Source organism: Suncus etruscus, chromosome 5, assembly GCF_024139225.1.
Source record: "Suncus etruscus isolate mSunEtr1 chromosome 5, mSunEtr1.pri.cur, whole genome shotgun sequence".
NCBI lineage: Eukaryota > Metazoa > Chordata > Mammalia > Eulipotyphla > Soricidae > Suncus > Suncus etruscus.
Genome location: NC_064852.1, coordinates 65,249,447 through 65,268,430, shown reverse-complemented (window position 1 = coordinate 65,268,430; position 18,984 = coordinate 65,249,447). Strand labels below are relative to the sequence as shown.

Sequence of the window (18,984 nt, the reverse complement as noted above, 5' to 3'; positions counted from 1 at the left end):
CAGGAATATAAGTTTATTATGCAATGCCCAGATCATAGTATGTGCTCAGTGAAGGGTATCTTGAGAGATAGACACATGTCTTGCTCCCTGGCACTGCCCAGCCACATGACCTAGTACTTCTGGCTTTAACCTTGTAGGCCTGCAAGCATAACTGACCATGTAAAGCCCTCCACACTGCTGACTGTAGCCCTGGTGATAATCCTCCAGTACTACTATCCAAGAACTATAATGTGTGGCCCTTATAGAAGAAAATTGGCGATTGTTTTTCTCCCTCATAATTACATTATTCTTACACATTGAAAATTGTAATTATGATATAGTATGACAGTCATACAGTTAGGATTATGACAACATTATCCCAGTGTTAGAGCAATATCTCAAGTTTCTCAGCAACATCTGCCTAGTTGCATAAGTGGTTCCAGCCTTCTGGCTACATGACTGGCCTGGTGGAGTCAGCCACACTCCAGGCTCTCAGGGACTGAACTACATGGTCTCTGCTCTGCAGTCTGTAGTTCCTCACTGTGGTGAGGATGGAGAATGAGGCTCTGGCCTGGGCCTATGGACTTGACTGATCAGGCAAGGCCTTTGAGGGCTAAGGAAAAAAGTGGGGCAAGGGTGGAAGAGCATTGCTTGTGATTCAGGGAACCAGGAGGTCATTGGTCTGACTGCTTGAATGGGGTTAGGATAGGGAGCAAGGTTGGGCCTTGTACAGGCCAGGCAGAAAGATAAACTTTACTTTCAGAGGTGTTGGGGACTTCAGTGCATCCCTGTTTCCTACAGGTACATTGTATCAGCACAGAGTTCACCCCTCGGAAGCACGGGGGTGAAAAGGGCGTGCCTTTCCGAGTGCAGATTGACACCTTTAAGCAGAACGAGAACGGAGAGTACACGGAGCACTTGCACTCGGCCAGCTGCCAGATCAAGGTGTTCAAGGTAAGCCAATTTCACAGCATCTCGCCTGCACCCCATACCCACAGTCATGCCAACATGCTGGCTATCCTGGGACACCATGGTAGCCTCTACTTTCATCCGCTTAGCAGTCCTACCTGCTACACTGTCGCTGCATTCAGGCACATTCATTCTTCCCTAGCACTGGGTCATGCAGGTGGACAGGTGGACAGGTACCAAGTCAGGGATCACTTCTGGTTCTGTTGAAAGCCTTTGGTCATGTTCCCCTCTGCCTGCAGCATTCTTTTTTTTTTTTTTTCCTTTGGTTTTTGGGCCACACCCGGCATTGCTCAGGGGTTACTCCTGGCTGTCTGCTCAGAAATAGCTCCTGGCAGGCCCGGGGGACCATATGGGACACCGGGATTCGAACCAACCACTGTTGGTCCTGGATCGGCTGCTTGCAAGGCAAATACCGCTGTGCTATCTCTCCGGGCCCTCCTGAGCAATGCCGGGTGTGGCCCAAAAACCAAAAAAAAAAAAAAAAAAGATCAACTTATAAGGGTATTCTCTGAAAGCATTCTTTTGGTGTAAAACATCCTATTCTGTGGCCTGAAAGATAGAACAGTGGGCAAGGCATTTACCTTGCATGCAGCTGACATGGATTTGACATTCAGCATCCCATATGGTCCTCTGAAGAGTGATTGCTCAGTGTGAAGCCAGGATTAAGTACCAGAACCAGGTGTGGCTCAAAACTAAACAAGCAAATACAAATTTTGTTTTTGTTTTTAACTTTTTGTTTGTTTTTGGGTCACACCCGGCAGTGCTCAGGGGTACTCCTGGCTCCACATCAGAAATCGCTCCTGGCAGGCTAGGAGGACCATATGGGATCCTGGGATTCGAACCACCGTCCTTCTGCATGCAAGGCAAACACATTACCTCCATGCTATCTTGCCGGCCCTACAAACACAAATTTTGTCCCTTTTTCTTTCCCTTGTTTATCTGCCCCCTCTAATCACCTGTCATTGTGGGTTTTTTTTTTTTTTAATCTCTGCTGTTTGCCTAGATTTTCCCTGATTTGGGAAGCAGTGGGGTTATTGTGGAGCCTGACTCATTCTTGGGGGTGGAATCCTGTGCCCAGAAGTTTGACCAGCTTGTCATTCTGGGAAATGCTAGTCGTACCATCCTGCACCAGCAGAGCCATCTCTAGCCTCCCCTCTCTCATTTTGAGGGCACTTGGAATGGGCTATAAAGTTTGATCTGCTGCAACTGAAGAGCTCAGAGTGAGCCATTTTAGGAAGGGGCTTCAGGAGAGAATGCTGGGTCAGCATTGATTTTTCTAGCCAATATGTATGTGGGAATAAGTACCATAAGCAGAACCATGTACGCACCTGACACCTACTACCTGGCTAGACATGGATCATGCTATTTTTCTCTCATATCTACCTCCCATATGGCCCAGGCTCTGGTCTGTGTGCACACATGCAGTGATGCAGGGGAAGTCTGTCCCTGCAGCTCTTGGAGAAGCTGCCATGCAAGAGCTGATGCGCTTCCAAGACTGCATTGAGATGCTGTGGGCAGTGAATAGTGTGGTGAATAGTGCTGGGTCTGGGAAATGGTAGCTGGAGCTCCCTTTAGGAAGTGTCTTGGAACTCTGAACTGGGTTTGAATTCTTCCTGCCCTTCTTTCTTTGTTGCCTTTGTGATTGGGCTGACCAGGGCTCATCTGCATTTGGCTTTTGGCTCACTGTGGGCAGGAGCTCAAGTGTGAGGTCTTTGCCCTAGACCCCTTGCCCAGGTGTTGTTTAGGGCCTTGAGCAGTGGCTACACTCTGTGTCCTAAGGGAGGTGTTAGCTTCACCTCCAAGGCAGTAGGAACCTCCATGATCCAAATCAGCTCGTCAGGGGCCTAGGATGTGTCTCAACTATAAAGTGTTATGTCTTGCATGCATGAGGCCTGTATTCTATTGTCTGCTGAAACACAAGCCAGCCAACCAACCAAAAGATCCCTCCCCAAATGAACACCTTAGTGCTTGAGGAGGGGACCACCCCATCCTTCCACTTCTGTTCTCTGAAGCAGTCGAAATTGGTATTCACCAGCCACTAGAACCCCCACTGACTACCCTTCATTTGTCACTTGCAGCCCAGGTCTCTTCAGTATTGAGGAGCCTCTGGCTTATTGGACTGTGGCCTGGGGCTCTGTGTGATGTTGGAACCTCTTCCTGATGCCCCACATAATGCCCCCCACCTACTGGGGCTAAGAGCCATCCGCTAGAGGCATCCGTGGCAATGATTGGGCAGGAGTGTCACCTCACCCCTTAGCTCCTCAGAGGCACAGAGTTAGCAGGGAGGCCAGGTGACAGAGTATTGTTACATATATGGTTTCCCATTTAGCACAGAACCTGTTAATTATGCCTCTCTTAACCCCCTCCACTACCCTTTAACAGGGGCACCACCCTGAGAACCATCTCCCTGCTGAAGATGGGACCCAAAAACCTTCCTTTGAGGAAGAGGCAGATGCCTTTGAACTTGAGAATGAGTTATCTCATGTCTTATTTGTTCACCTTGGGGGAAGGGGTCTTCCATGTACACAGTCAAACTGCGCCATTCCAGGGCCATGCAGATATTTAAGAACTGAACTTACCATCCAGGCTGTGAGCTTTAGGTGAGGTGGTTACATTGTCTGCTGTGCGTGGCCCAGAGGTGACACACTCCACCACCTCTCTGTGAATTCCCGTAGATTGATTGGGGGTCTGGGTGGCTGTGACTGAGCAGACTATGAGTTCCCTGAATGGGGAACAGTTCCTTGCTGGAGGAAAGTATTTGATCATGGAAGTGGACATGTGTGGGGTCCAGCCTGAACTTCTAGGGCCCCAGAAAGGCTGGGTGCCTGCATATTTTGGGATTTGGAGTGTATCCTCTAATCTTCTTCCTCCCTTTTGCCTTTGCCTTTTGGGAACTAATGTGCTTTACTCTTACAGCCCAAGGGGGCTGACCGGAAACAGAAGACAGACCGGGAGAAGATGGAGAAAAGAACTATGCAGGAAAAGGAGAAATACCAGCCATCCTATGAGACCACCATCCTCACAGAGGTGAGCCCATGCCCACTGAGCCCATAGGAACAAGTGGCTGGAGATAGTCTTCTGCCTCTGAAGGACCAGCTTCCCAGGAAGCACATTCCCATGCATGGTATAGGGTCAGGCTCAGTGTCTAGCATGGGGTTTCAGTAATAACTTAATGAGGCCAGAGCATAGTATAGTGGGGAAGGTGCTTACCTTGCCCATAGCTGACCGAGGTTTAATCCTATTGTCCCATATGGTCCTCCAAGCACCACCAGGAGTAATTTCTGAGTGCAGAGTCAGGAGTAACCCTGAGCACTGCTGGGTGTGATCCAAAAACCAAAAATAAATAAATAAATAGATAAATAAGGAAGAATTTAGTTCTTAGTGGTCAAGGGCACTGCCCACATTCAGGAGCCCATGTTTGCTTTGAATTGTTCGGTATCAACACAGTCTTAAGCATGCATGTGAGCATGTGAGTGTGTGCCTCAGAGACCACTTTCCCAGCACCTTCCCTCCCATCATTTTTCCCCAGGCATTTGCCAGTCTGCTTCTCCCTGTGTCTGGTCAGACTTTATCTACAAATGGAGCCATTTCTTTTTTTTTTTTTTTTAATTTACCCTTTCCTTCCTTCCCTCCCCACACTTTTGTCTTTTTGGCTATACCTACTGTTGCTCAGAGTTTATTCCTGGCTCTGTGCCTTGGGGGTAATCCAGGCAGGGCTCAAGAGGGTCATATATGGAGCTGGGGATGGAATAGGGGCCAACTATATGCAAGACAAGTGCCTTACTTGCTGTGCTATCTCTCCTGCATCCTGTTTGGGTTTTGACTCTCTTTTCTTATAGATCTGAGTGTTCTGTGACCAGCATTTCCCTATGCTTTGACTCCTAGAGAATGTTGAAAATGTCATACTTTGCAAACTCTGGAGCTAACTCCCCAAAATGAGGTCTCTTGGCAGTGTGTGTCATTTGGGGTTGGTCCTAGTAACTCTCACAACCTGGTCCATACAGGTTGGTTGTTGAGAATGGCAATGACTTTCCACTTGGCTGAATGACTGCTTGGTTTAGGGGGGTGAGGTTAAAGGAGCCAGGTTAGGGTTAGCAACTCTATACTCTAGCTCCTTCTGAGATGCCCCTTCCTCAGCCTTCCCTTTGCTTTCTGGTTGCAGTGCTCGCCATGGCCTGACGTGGCCTACCAGATGAACAGCGCCCCATCCCCAAGCTACAATGGTTCTCCAAACAGCTTTGGCCTCGGTGAAGGGTACGTCTGGCCTTTGTCCCTTTGTCCTCCCTATAAAGCATCTTTCTTTTTTTGTCTGAGCCATACCCAGCATTCCCAGGGATTACTCCTGACTCTAAACTCAGGAAAAACACCTCATAGGGCTTGGGGGACCATATGAGATATTGGAGAATTGAACCTGGGTCTGCCATATGCAATGCAAGTGCTTTACCTGCTGTATTCCAGCACCACTTGTGTTTCTCTTAACCAAAAAGCTAAGGTTGCTGCTGAGAAATGTTAGCATGCCTGCCTTCATGTAGAACCAGGAAAACATTTTTCTTGATATTGATGACAAATTGTGGGCATGTCTTCATTGGAGTATAGTGCCTGAAGGGCTCTCCTGGCCTTTCAGTATCATTTCATGGGGGTAAGGTATTTGGCTACCCATTTGTGTAGCCCCTAAGTCTAGGTTCAGTCTGGGTATCCTTGGCCACCATGGGGCCAAGCTTCTCAGGAGATCTCTCTCTCTCTCTCTCTCTCTCTCTCTCTCTCTCTCTCTCTCTCTCTCTCTGATGGGCTCTGAGAGATGTTCAGGAAGGACACTTAGATTTGAGTCTCAGCACCCCCTGTTCCGAAACAAACTAAGGGAAGAACAAAAACCTAAAGGCTGCTTTCTCCTTGGACCAAAGTTCAGGGAAAAACCTAATGGAAAGGAACTAGTGGATTTTTCAGATGCCAGAGTCTCAGCTGTTGTTTACCTATGCAGTGAAGTTAATCAGAACTTACCGGAAACCATATTTACAAGAATTCATATGTTTGACTTGGGAATTCTGGGGGTCCCACTAATTTTAGACCAGTTTCCTTACATGGTCAGAGGGAAAGACTGGGAATGTCAAAGGGAGTAGACTTTGGTCACTGTGTTCTAATAGCACCTTCCACCATCATCCCCTTATCTCTTTCTTTGCAGCAACAACTCTCCGACCCATCCAGTGGAGGCCCTGTCCCTGGGCACTGATGTAAGTGTTGGGCTGGCCTGGATGTTTGCCTGTCCCTTTGTAGACCTCTCAACCTTCCTTTCAAACAACCCTCTCTCCCTCTCATCCACAGCACCTGCTCCCATCAACCTCTATCCAGGACGCCCAGCAATGGCTCCATCGAAACAGGTTCTCACAGTTCTGCCGACTCTTTGCCAGCTTCTCAGGTGAGTTTGCTTATGCCACTGTTTAAAACCCAGCGTGGTAGTTTAGAGACAAGGCAGGAGGAAAGATACTTGTAGCACATAAAGTCCTGTGAGCATCTCAGGCTTGAAATTCTACATGTACCCTCTCTCCAATTTACCTATATTGTTCAGGAATCACTCCTGGTAGGGCTTGAGAGACCATATGGGAATGTCAGGGGTCAAAAGTAGGACAGCATGCAAGGCTAGTGCCTTACCTACTGAACTTTCTCTCTAGTCTTCAAATTCTCTGTTTCTTTGTTTGTTTTGGGGCCATACCCAACTGCTCAGGGGTCTTCGCTCAGGGATTATGCCTGTGGGGCTCAAGGGACCATCTGGGGGTGCTAGGGATCAAACCTGGGTTGGCTGCATGCCCCTATCCACTGTTATTATTGCTCTGGCCCACCCCAACTTCTTTTTTAAACTTAGGGACTAGAGACATAATACACCATATAAGGTACTTTCTTTGCAGGCAGCAGAAGTACCATAGTTTACAAGGTTGTTTATAATATAGTTAGTTTTTTCCACAGTTACAAAGTTGTTAATGATTGATTTTCATTCATACAGTGTATATCCTTTACCAGTATGCAGTACCTGATACCAGGTCTCCAGTTTTCCTGCTCGCCCCTGCCTGCCTCTGTGGCAGACTTATCCCACCCCCCTCTCCTTTTAGACATTATGGTTTTGCACTGTTGTTGCTGAATGGGTATCATGTATATAAGTCTTTTTTTTTTTTTTTTTGGTTTATGGGCCACACCTGGTGGCACTCAGGGGTAACTCCTGGCTCTGCTCTCAGAAATTGCTCCTGGCAGGCTCAGGGCACCATATAGAATAATGGAATCAAACGCAGATCGGTCTCAGGTCAGCTGCATGCAAGACAAGCACTCTACCACTGTGCTATTGCTTCAGCTCCTACCACTTATACCTTCTTTCAGCACCCAATTCTTGTCCAGAGCGATCATTATCATTATCACAGTGATTTCTTTTCTGCCCTAACTGCACTCTCCCTATCTGTGGCAAGCTTCCTACCATGGACTGGCCCTGCTGGCTCTTATCTCTGTCGTCTCTGGGTATTATTATCATACTATTGTTTTATTTTTTGTTTGTTTGTTTGTTTGTTTGTTTTTGAGTCACACCCTGCAGCGCTCAAAAATCACTTCTAGCAGGCACAGGGGACCATATGGGATGATGGATTCGAACCACCGTCCTTCTGCATGCAAGGCAAACACTTTACCTTCATGCTATCTCTCCGGCCCCCATGCTATTGTTTTTAATATTCCACAAATGAGTACAATTATGCCATGTCTGTTTCTCGACCCAGGTTGATCCCCAGCACCACATGTAGTTGCTTCCCTAAGCAACATTGGGTGTGGCCCAAAAACAAAATATCAAAGCTATGAGATCTTAGTTCCAGCTCCCTCCTGGACTTGCTCTCAGTGTCTGCCAGTCTGCAGCTTCTCCCAAGATGGGTCTCTTTAACCAGGCAGGCTGTGCAGCCTTTGGGCATTTTCCTATCCAAGCGCTGGAGCTGAAGCCACAGGTGAAAAGAAAGAAGATTCTTCTTTGAAGGTTTCTGAAGTCCTACTGATGGGCCTGTCTGACTGACCCCTTCAGGGGCTATGCATAAAGGAGACTGAACACTGAAACTTGCCATCAAGGAGTGTCAGTCCAGAGGGACAGGGAACATAAATGTCAGCAACATTAGAGGAGTATAATTCTCAGGAACATCTGTGCCAGTGGGAAGACAGCAGCATTGAGATTCCAGGAAAGGAACCACTTTGTGTGCAGTCAACCCCCAGCAACACTTGATCTTCTGAGTGGGATTCCAAGCATGACCTTTGTAGCCACTATACAAACACATGAAGCAACATCGAGTGTCCCCTAGCATGCAGCCCAACTGTTCTGAAAACTTCCTCAGGTCAGGGATGGGAGGTTTCACACTCAGACAGGGTCTCTGTCCCCAGGAAGCTTGTAGACACATATACCTCCCATCTCGAGCATTGCTTTCCTTTTCACCTGCAGTGAGAGTGGAGTTTGAGGAGGGGCCTGGCCAGGCAGGGTACAGTGGGCAGTGCCTGGCTGTAGTCTGGAGTGGGTTGGCTAGTGTGGAATTTACTGTGTCTTCAAGCAAAGTCTGGAAGAAGGGAAAGGATCAGGCAAGTGGGTCTTGGGGATGGGGAAAGCTTTCCCAGCAGAGGAAAAAGGACAAAAGTGGTTACTTGTTTCCCACAGAGCAGAGGTCCTGGTTGAAGGTGCCCAGTGAGTGTCCTGAATCAGTTCATAGGTCAGAGAGCACTGAGACCCTGGGAGGACAAGGTCTTGGCCTCATACTCTTATGGAGAGGAACCACCGGGCACACAGCCACATGTTAATTTAGGCAGGAGAAAAAGGATGAGGTTGAGACCGTAGGCCTCAACTGGTGGGTTTGTAGCAGAAGGTTCATATCCCCCATGTGTCTTAAAGGGTGCAGAGGGGAGCAGCACTCCAGGAGCTCCTTAGATTTGGAGGAAGAGACCCCTTCTTTATACAAGGATGTTCACAGAGCCTGATTCACTGTACAGCAAACTAGAAGGACCCTCAAAGCCAATCAACGTAGAGAGAAGATGTGAACAACAGCAAATTCACACAAGGAACAGAACAGAATATTTAGAATTATTCTTCTCTGTAATTATTATCCTCTATAACTATCCATTATTCATTCCAATCATTATGTTGGAATAAATGAGCTAAAAGACACCAGACAATAGTAATCCTTGCCAGGGGTGGAGAGTGGGTGGTGTGGAGTCCTGGGAAAGTGGGACTGTTCCATCTGTTTCTCTGTGAACACCTGGAGCTTCTGAGTCTCCAGGCTAAAGTCTTCTGCTGTCTCACTCTTTGCTGTTACAGTCTCTCTTTCTCTCCCTACTTCCACTGAGTGCCCACAGAGCTGAGGTTGAGACTGAAGTTAGATATTCCCTCTCCCTGAACCCCAACCCTTGATGTAGGTCTTGCAGATGCTGAGGGACAGAGTCTTTCTTTGTGTCAACATGTAATAAGTCTTCCTGTTTGCCTGCTCAGGTGCTGACTTGCTGAAGATGTCTCGAGATGATTTGGTCCAGATCTGTGGTCCCGCAGATGGGATTCGGCTCTTCAATGCCATCAAAGGCAGGTGGGTGTCATTGTTCAGTATGCAGTAGAAGGTGGGGAAAGCTCATCCCTCCTCAGCAGTTCAAGAATAATATGGGATATACTGCTGATCGCCACTGACCTTGCTGGAGTGATAGAAGCCTGGACCCTGGATCTTCGCTCCTTATTCATTTCTCTGGGTTTTTAGATTTTACGTAGTCCTGGACTTTAAGTGCTACTCTTTGGAGGGAACAGACACAGGACAGGTTACTCAGCCCCACACAGCAGTCTTCAGTGGCAGTGATGTGCTCAATTTCAGGGGATGAGGGAGCATTTAAGCAGAAACAGATGTAACTGGCAAACCAACTTTTAACTTTGTTTTATTGTTATTGTTTGGCTTTATTTTTGTATTTTTTGTTTGTTTGTTTCCTTCTCTTTTGTCCCTCCTTCCTTCCTTCCATTTCTCCTTCCTTCCCTCCTGCCCTCCCTCCTTCCTTCCCTTCTTCCTTCCTTCCCTCCTTTCTTCCCCCTCCCTCCTTCCTTCCCTCCTGCCCTCCTTCCTTCCCATCCCTCCCCCTTTCCCTCCTTCCTTCTTTCCTTCCTTCCCTTCCTTCCTCCTTCCTTCCCTTCCTCCCTCTTCCTTCACTCTTTCCTTAACTCTTCCCTCCTTCCCCCTTTCCTCCTTCCCTCCTTCTTTCCCTCCCTCCCTTCCTCCCTCCTTCCTTCTCTCCTTCCCTCCCTCCTTCCTTTACTCCCTCCTTCCATCCTTCCTTTTCTTCTTTCCCTCTTTCCCTCCTTCCTTCCCTTCCTCCCTTCCTCCTTCCCTCCTCCCCTCTCTCCCTCCAGCCCTTTTTCCCTTCCTCTTCCTCTCCCTCCCTCCCTTCCTCCTTTCTCCCTCCCTCTTCTCCCTCCCTCCTTCCCTTTCTTCCTTCCTCTTTGCATTTTGGAGTTAATCCTGGCTGGCTCTGGGGACTGTACAGGGAGCCTAGGTTTGAATTTGGGTGGGCCATGTACAAGGCAAATTACTACACACTGTACTGTATGGTACTCTGGCCTATAAGTTTTAACTTTTATTTAACTTGAATGGTTGAAATTTTCATAGCCTTTCACAGACAAGCCCAGTTCTGTGGTGAGAGAGCTAGACTGGGTTTGGTTCTTGGGTCTGGCTCTTAGAAGTTTGGCAAATAGTCTAAGAGCCAATGTTCTCATCTGTAATATGTGAGTGATGATCCCTGCTCCCTTTTAGGTTGTGTAAGGATGAAGCCAGTTGGCTTATAAATTTCTGTAAGCAAAAAAAAAAATTTCTGTAAGCAATGCTTGATCCAGAGTAAAGCAGAGTATGTTTGCTTCATTATCTTTATGTCTTGTGTCTTGATATTTATATTCTAGGCAAAGCACAGTCTTAGCAGCAAATCTTACTCAAGGCTTAAAGGTTCACCTGGACTAGTTTTCTTACCCATCATTGGAGACCCAGACCATATGTAGTGATTAAGAACACCTCAGTACCTGGGTGGCATGGGGTTCATCTCAGGACCCCAGGCCTGACCTGGTACTTCCTTTTTTGTTTGCCTGTTTGTTTCTTGGCCACACCCAGTGGTGTTTGGGAATTACTCCTGGCTCTGTGTTCAGGAATCACTGCTAGTGGGCTCAGGGGAACATGGGTTGCTGAAGATCAAACCCAGGACAGTGCATGCAAAGCACACTGCATATCCCTAGGTATCACCTATCGCTCTGACCCTAACCCCAGCATGTTCTAAGTCACTGGGTTATCTTTTTCACTGGGTTCTTTCTCACTGGAGATTTCAACAAGAGGACCTCTACCAGGGTGATGAAGAGGCAGAACTCAGACTTGAACTCATAGTTTGTTTGCCATGCAAGGTCATGAAACCTGAAACATTTGAGTCCTCTTCTGGGCCTCTGGACTGGATTCTGCATCCCTTTCCTGCCCTCTAACTGAAAGATACTTTCCATTTCAGCAGCCCTTTCCCTTCCTTTCTGAGTCCCTTTCACTGATGGGATAGAATCTGTTCTGGAACATTCTAGGCTAACAGAGCTTGATCTCCAACACATTTACTTTATTTCCTCTCTACCTGCAGGAATGTGAGGCCAAAGATGACCATTTATGTCTGTCAAGAGCTGGAGCAGAACCGAGTTCCCTTACAGCAAAAGCGGGATGGTGGGGGAGATAGCAGTCTATGTGGTGAGTTGTGGTGAGCCCCTTCTGAAGTGGCAGAGAATGAAAGACAAGCATAATTCCATACCTCTCCCTGAGAATGGTTCTCTTCCCATCTCATCTCTACATAGTTTTGTTTTGTTGTTTGGATGGTTGGTTGGTTTTGGCCAACCTGGAAGTACTCGGGGCTTATTCCTGGCTCTGTGCTCAGGGCTAACTCCTGGCCTGGCTTGGGAGAAACCATAGGTAGTATTGGAGGGACAACCACCAGGCAAGTAGCCCACCTGTCATATTATCTGTCTAGCCCCAAGTCAAGATATTTAAAGATCATCTTCCAGAGTACCTGCTCCAGTTACTTTATCACCAGATAAACAAGGAGTATATCCTCATGATCACTTAGATGTTGTAGAAGAGTTGGGAGTTGGGACCATGTTTCTGGGTACACTTGTCCCTGTGACTTCTGGCCTGATAGATCTCTCTGATGCATATACAAGGATCACAGAGCAAAGATGGTTTTCCTTGGGTGTGTGTAGACTATTTTACAGCTTTAAGGAAGTTAGGGGGGAAGAGGACACTAGCTTTAGAGTGATATGGCCCTGATTGCAGCATTGACCATGACACCTGTTGTTGGCCACATGGCCTTAGGCAGGGGATCTGGGCTCAGCCTCCATGTGTATAAAAGAAAGATAGCAATGCCTGCCTTGCAGAAGTGTGGTGTTTCAGTGAAATGATCTACAGGAAGCTTCTTGCCTTTGAGCATTGGGGAGCTGGGAGTCACACCTACACAGGTCGTGCTGTACTCTTGCCTGCCTCTTGGCTCTATCTGTAGGCCAAACAAGAGGCCAGAGAGATAGAACAATTGGTAGAAAAAAACAAATGTGCCCCGTTAGAAGGGGCAATGAGTTGCACCATTGCACAATGGTATGTGTGCAATGAGAAATTTTTTGGAACCAAGGTTTTCTTGATTGAGGGAGAAGCTTGGAAAATCATTTAGGTTTTTCTTTTGAGAAAAATGTGCACCCCTAACATTGAGTATTCAAACCCAGGTTTCCTATTGGATTTGTTCCTCCCTTGATACTTTGGGTTTTTAGACTTGGAGCATTTTTTCACCTATTGGTTGGCCACATGGAGGCCTAACACCTGCCTGCTCAGATAGTTGCAGCCAGAGCCTGCAAAGCCAACAGGGCTGACATGTCTGGAGGGGTCGGGGAGGTGCCTACAGTGGGCTGTGAAGGCCCCACATCTGCCCTCTGCAGTGTACCATGCCATCTTCCTGGAGGAACTCACCACAGTGGAGCTGATTGAGAAGATCGCCAACCTGTACAACATCTCCCCTCAGCATATTCACCGAGTCTACCGGCAGGGACCCACGGGCATCCACGTGGTGGTGAGCAATGAGGTGAGCATTGGAGGGCCAGCCTAGGGTAAGGCATCTGGAGAAAGGACAGCAGACCTATACCAGGAACGCATTATTGGGGTTTGGAAGTGGCCCAAGTCCCAAGGTAGAGATTGGTTTCTACTTGTCTATTATTCACAGCCTCTGGGTCTGTTGAATGTCTTGAGCGACAGTTTTTTGAGTCTTCTGGTTGGGTTATATGGGAAGAAATGTAAGGGTAGAGGCCTGGACTATTTGCAGGGCTGACTCCTCACTCTTGTGCTCAGAGATTAGTCCTGGTAATGCTCAAAGCATCATCTGGTGTTCCAGAGATCAAACCCAAATCCTCTGCATACAAGGCTTTACTCACTGATCTGTCTTGTCTTTTTTTAGAGTCCTTTCTGAGCCTTTAGGGCATAGCATCTATCTGTTAAAGCAGGGGTCTCAAACTCAATTTACCTGGGGGACGCAGGAGGCAAAGTCGGGGTGAGGCAGGGCCTCATAAGGGATTTCGCTTACCGAATATTTGCAATAAAAAATTGCATTAGTAAGAAAAATAAATCGTGGGGCTGGGCGGTGGCGTTAGAGGTAAGGTACCTGCCTTGCCTGCGCTAGCCTTGGACGGACCGTGGTTCGATCCTCCGGAGTCCCATATGGTACCCCAAAGCCAGGAGTGGTTTCTGAGCGCATAGCCAGGAGTAACCCCTGATCGTCACCGGGTGTGGCCCCCAAAAAAACAAAAACAAAAACAAAACAAAAAAAGAAAAAAATCGCAAAAAATCACATTAAACATTTGCATACCCCGAACGGAACTGCTTGGGGTATGTGAATATTTAATGTGATTTTTTTCTTACTAATGCAATTTTTATTGCGATTATTCGATAAGCGAATAATCGCAAATACTGCCATATATGAAGGCCGGCCGAGGACCACAAAATGTATGGAGGGCCGCGAGTTTGAGACCCCAGTGTTAAAGTATCTCCTGTGACACCACCCTTGGCAATTCCAAGAGAATTCTGTGTGTGGCTAGACCAAAGCCAACACAGTCTATGCAGCCTTTGTAATTGCCCAGGTCCCTGAGGGAAGTCCCTTCCCAAGCTTGCCCAGTGCCTTCAAGAGCAGACAGCTAAGCAAGTGGGCCAGAGAACTGACCCTCCAATAAATGCTGCCTCTGCTAAGTAGGCGATTCTTATTCCCTCAAGTCTCCTTGCCTCTTAACCTCGAGAATCAATTGGAAACCTTTGGCTCTTAATTGCCTGGAGCGCTGGACGCAGCCTGGCCAGGCGAGCAGCCAGGAGTGGCCCCTGGGGTGCAAGGGCATTTAATTAAACAAGGGAGTTACTGATTAAGCCTGTTGTAGGTTTAGGGCTCTGCATGCCCAAGTGACTAGGCTGCCAAGAGTCCTAGAGGGAGCAGGCCCTCAGTATAGAATAAATGTACTTCACGCATCATTAGGCACTGCAGGGAGGGGCAAGGGTTGACAGGTAGTTGGATATGTAAGATTTGGAGCAATAATCTGGGCAGGCAATAAAATGTAAATTGCATTTTTTTAAGTTGGAAAAGATTGGGTGTGTGTTATATCTGCTCATTTTTAATATGTTTTAAACTGGAAGTGTGGAATACAGCAGATGTATGTAGAGTACATGGAACTTATTTGTACCACTTAAAGACTAACCAGAGTGCCTAAATTCCAAAGCATATGCATGCAGGTGCTCATATGGCTACGTTAGAGGCCTTTTAGTAGGCTGGTTTCATATTTGACTTCATCTTTTTTTTTTTGGCCACACCCATTTGATGCTCAGGGGTTACTCCTGGCTAAGTGCTCAGAAATTGCCCCTGGCTTGGGGGAACCATATGGGATACCAGGGGATCAAACCGCAGCCCTTCCTTGGCTAGTGCTTGTAAGGCAGACACCTTACCTCTAGCACCACCTCACCAGCCCCTGACTTCATCTTTAAGTTGTTGGTCTGAGTTTCATAGTCATCATTTCTTTGTTTGCCCTGACCATGTTCTGTTGTGGTCTATATCAAATACTGATCTTAGAGGGCATCATCTTGTGTGGATAGCCATGACTCCCTCCCTTCACTTTATTTTATTCTGCTCCATATTTTTGAGGGTTGTGGATGTCATGGTATGTGGGCTGGAGGTCACAGCAAGGCTGAACACACAGAGCGATCTGTCCATGTCTTGCCACCTATCACTCTGGATGGGCCTGGGGCTGTGTCTGCTACTCACACTTAGAAACCTTGCTGCACTCAGTGTTCCTTCTGGGCTGCCAACTGAGATGGCTGTGGAAAGCACTTTCAATTCAGTGATGCATCTCATGGTCTGATGGGACATTTCTGCAGATTGGCAGCTGAATAGTCAACTATTCTTTGCGGGATATCTTCAAAATGTTGAGATGCCATAACTGAAAAGTGGTTAGAGTCCAAGGTTTCTGAACACTCAGTGACCAAATATTAATTCAAACTCAAACGTCACCTATCTGAGGTGTTTCTGGCAGCACTGCAGTGAGCCATGCAAGAAAGAGTGTCGAGTGGAGGGAATATGGGTGAAAAGCCTAGGTCTTGGGCCTCTGCCAGTGGGAGATATGTGGTGGACAATCCTAGGTCTTCTGGACAGGTCACAGATTCGGTCCCTACCTGGTCCCATTTCTCCACATCCTGGGCTATGCACATAGCTGCTCATCAAAACAGCCCCACTGTGCAGGGAGGGCTTTGAGCACAGTGGAAAGGTTGGCTTGCCAAGGTCACCAGGCAGTCTTATAACAACTGCAGAGAAGTGGCAGGTGAGTAATTCTGCTGGTGAGTAAGTCCTGCCACTTCTGTGGACACAGGGAGTGGCACTTTATAATTAGTCCTCCCAAGGCTCTGATACATGAAGCCTGCTATCCTGCTACCTAGTCAGGGTTTTACTTTAAAAAAAATGTATTGGGGCTGGAGTGGTGGTGCTAGCAGTAAGGTGTCTGCCTTGCCCGTGCTAGGTTGGATCTCCCGACATCCCATATGGTCCCCCAACCAAGAAGCAATTTCTGAGCTCATAGACAGGAGTAACCCCTGAGCATCACCGGTTGTGGCCCAAAAAACAAACAAAAAGAAAGTATTATAACTTTAGTTTTCACTCTCTGTTATACACATAATCTGACACATGGACTAAGATGTGCCTTATAGGGACTCAAGGATTCAGTATCAAGAAAAAACAAGCAAACAAAACCTTCAGTTTCATATTAAATGTTAATATCTATCTGACTTGTATTCCAAGTTCTGTTTCATGCAGGTTTTTTGTTGTTGTTGTTGTTGTTGGTTTGTTTTTGGGTCACACCCGACAGTGCTCAGGGGTTGCTCGATGCTCAGAAAATGCCCCTGGCAGGCACAGGGGACCATATGGGATGCCGGGATTTGAACCACCATCCTTCTGCATGCAAGGCAAATGCCCTATCTTTATGCTATCTCTCCGGCACTCTCATGCAGGTTTTTTGTTACTTCAAATAGTGCTTGTTGGGGCTGGGAAGGTGGCACTAGAGGTAAGGTGTCTGCCTTGCAAGCACTAGCATAGGACGGACCACGGTTCGATCCCCCAGCATCCCATATGGTCCCCCCAAGCCAGGGGCAATTTTTGAGCACACAGCCAGGAGTAACCCCTGAGCGTCAAACGGGTGTGGCCCAAAAACCAAAAAAAAAAAAAAAAGTAGTGCTTGTTTTGTGCATTTATTTTGATCATCGGTTTTCAGTGAAAATTCAGTATAGCATTGTCCTGTACTTGCACAAGCCCAGGACCTCCTTTCTTCTTGCTGCATAGGACTGGGCTAAGTTATGAGTCACTGATATTCTTTGTTTTCTGAACTCATTGCTAAAAGGGCTGAACTCTCTTTTGCCTTTCAGATGGTGCAGAATTTCCAAGATGAATCATGCTTTGTCCTCAGTACTTTAAAAGGTAAGTTCCCCCATTTACCCCCGACCTTTCTTATTGAATTGAATAATTTAATAATTCAATAAAAGTGGATTGGGTCACGTTGTTGGGATGAGGATACCTCACTTTTCTGCACTTGAGACTTCAAGAGAATGTGACCCAGAGGAACATCCTCTTGGAAGAAGGAAGAAGGAAGCAAAATAGCTCTGAAAATGGAAGAACTGGGCCCCAAAGTCACATCTCTATTAGACAAATGGTGTTGCCATGAGCACAGCCAGGTAGACAAGAGATGTAGTTTGGTTTTTCTTTTTCTTTTCTTTTTTTTTTTTTCTTTTTTTGGTTTTTCGGGCCACATCCGTTTGATGCTCAGGGGTTACTCCTGGCTAAACGCTTAGAAATTGCCCCTGGCCTGGGGGGACCATATGGGACGCCAGGGGATCGAACCGCAGTCCTTCCTTGGCTAGTGCTTGCAAGGCAGACACCTTATCTCTAGCGCCACCTCGCCGGCTCCACTTTGGTTTTTCTAAAACAGAAAGTTTTACATCTTCTCAGAGATATAATTTTCTGGACTTACAATACAGGGAAATGGGTCACAGACAGCTAACAAAAAGCCTAAGTTCCTGTCCCATGTCCCATCCTATACCAAGGCCAGACCTCATGAATCTGAAGGCTTAAAATGGCCCATGGGTTGGAGATTCCCCACTCTTGTTCAGAAATGAGGGTCTCCTGGCAGAGCAAGCAGGAATATGGTGATGAGTCTTTAGACCCTATGAATTGGACTCTAGCAAATGAGGGGGTTGGGATAGGATGAGGCACCCTGAGGAAGGACTCTGAGAAAGTTGCTGCATCCCTAGAAGAAAGAAACCAGCTGTGCACTTCCTCAGGGCCAGGCGAGTGTCTGGTGTATGTCCACATTGAAACTGTCAGACTAGGTTATTGGCCCTGAACCATGAAGGTACCACTCATTTCTGTTCACCAAAGATGTTCAGCGAGCTCTACAGAGAGGCCTGGTGTCCTGAGAACTATAAAGTCCTGAGTCCTTTTTGGACAGCTTGGGCCATTAGTTCTCAGGTCTCAGGTGTGGTTGGTAAATGGCCAAAAAAGAAAAAATATTGGCAGTTACACAGTGATGTCTCCCCTCAGAGTAGCAAGCCTGGCTTGCACAACCTGACTTTGGTGTTCTCTGCACATGTTTGTGGCAGGGCTTCTGTCTGCTGGACACAAACACCATGCCCTCCATGAAATGCTTTATGTTTTTTCTCTTGCAGCTGAGAGCAATGATGGTTACCACATCATCCTGAAATGTGGCCTCTGAGCAGGCATAGAGCCTGCAGCTGCCGCTGACCCCAGCCACACAGATGTCCTTGATGTAGACATGACACTGCCTTGAGCCGAAGCCTCCCACAGCGAGTGAGCTGTGGCTAGGAGGGAATCTGGCCAGCAAGCTGCAGCCACCAGCAGATGCAAAGCTCCTGAATAATCCCTACTCCTTTTCTCAACCCTGCTGTTTTTTCTAAAGAGGCAAATGGCAGGATGACTCCAAAACTCCTTGCTCCCATTAGTGGAGGCCCATTCACTGAATATTTGGGTGCCACTTGCTTTGTTTCTCCTGATCACTCTGCTGCCTTCAGGGAAAGCCCTGCCTCACCCCTAACCTTCACCTTCCTTCTGGGAACGGGATCTGGGACCAGAACTGCCAAATGGAAGCAGTTTAGCACTGTTCTTTCTTCACCTGGGTTTCCCTCCAAAGATGTCCATCTTTGCTGCTCTTGGATGGATCCGTGGGAGGTGGGGTTTATTCTGTGCCTTCCATTTCTTTCATCTTTCCCTGGTTTCTGAGGATAACTTGCTACCTGAAGATCAGTTGCTGAGCCTGGCCAACAAGGGCTCACACCTCTGCAGGGCAGGGTAGAGACCAGTGTGCTCACATTGCCAATCTTCCATTTTTAACTGGTAATGGGAGGAAGATAAGAGAAAGGCTTTTTGGGCACATTCTCATAAGAATCAAAGATGAAGGCAAGTGTTCTCTTTTAGCTCCTTTGGTAT

The 18,984-nt window shown here is 47.3% G+C and overlaps 1 protein-coding gene across 1 annotated transcript in view; it reads left to right on the top strand.

The window, feature by feature from the left end:
• TFCP2L1 (transcription factor CP2 like 1) overlaps positions 1–18,253 on the top strand; it is a 62,315-nt gene extending 44,062 nt beyond the window's left edge. The window contains exons 6-15 of the mRNA XM_049772859.1: positions 781–933; positions 3,865–3,975; positions 5,111–5,202; positions 6,128–6,176; positions 6,268–6,361; positions 9,434–9,524; positions 11,578–11,681; positions 12,911–13,053; positions 16,911–16,962; positions 18,207–18,253. Coding sequence (XP_049628816.1) covers positions 781–933; positions 3,865–3,975; positions 5,111–5,202; positions 6,128–6,176; positions 6,268–6,361; positions 9,434–9,524; positions 11,578–11,681; positions 12,911–13,053; positions 16,911–16,962; positions 18,207–18,253 — 936 coding nt within the window. The remainder of the gene's footprint in view (positions 1–780; positions 934–3,864; positions 3,976–5,110; positions 5,203–6,127; positions 6,177–6,267; positions 6,362–9,433; positions 9,525–11,577; positions 11,682–12,910; positions 13,054–16,910; positions 16,963–18,206) is intronic.
• The last annotated feature ends 731 nt before the right edge of the window (positions 18,254–18,984 follow it).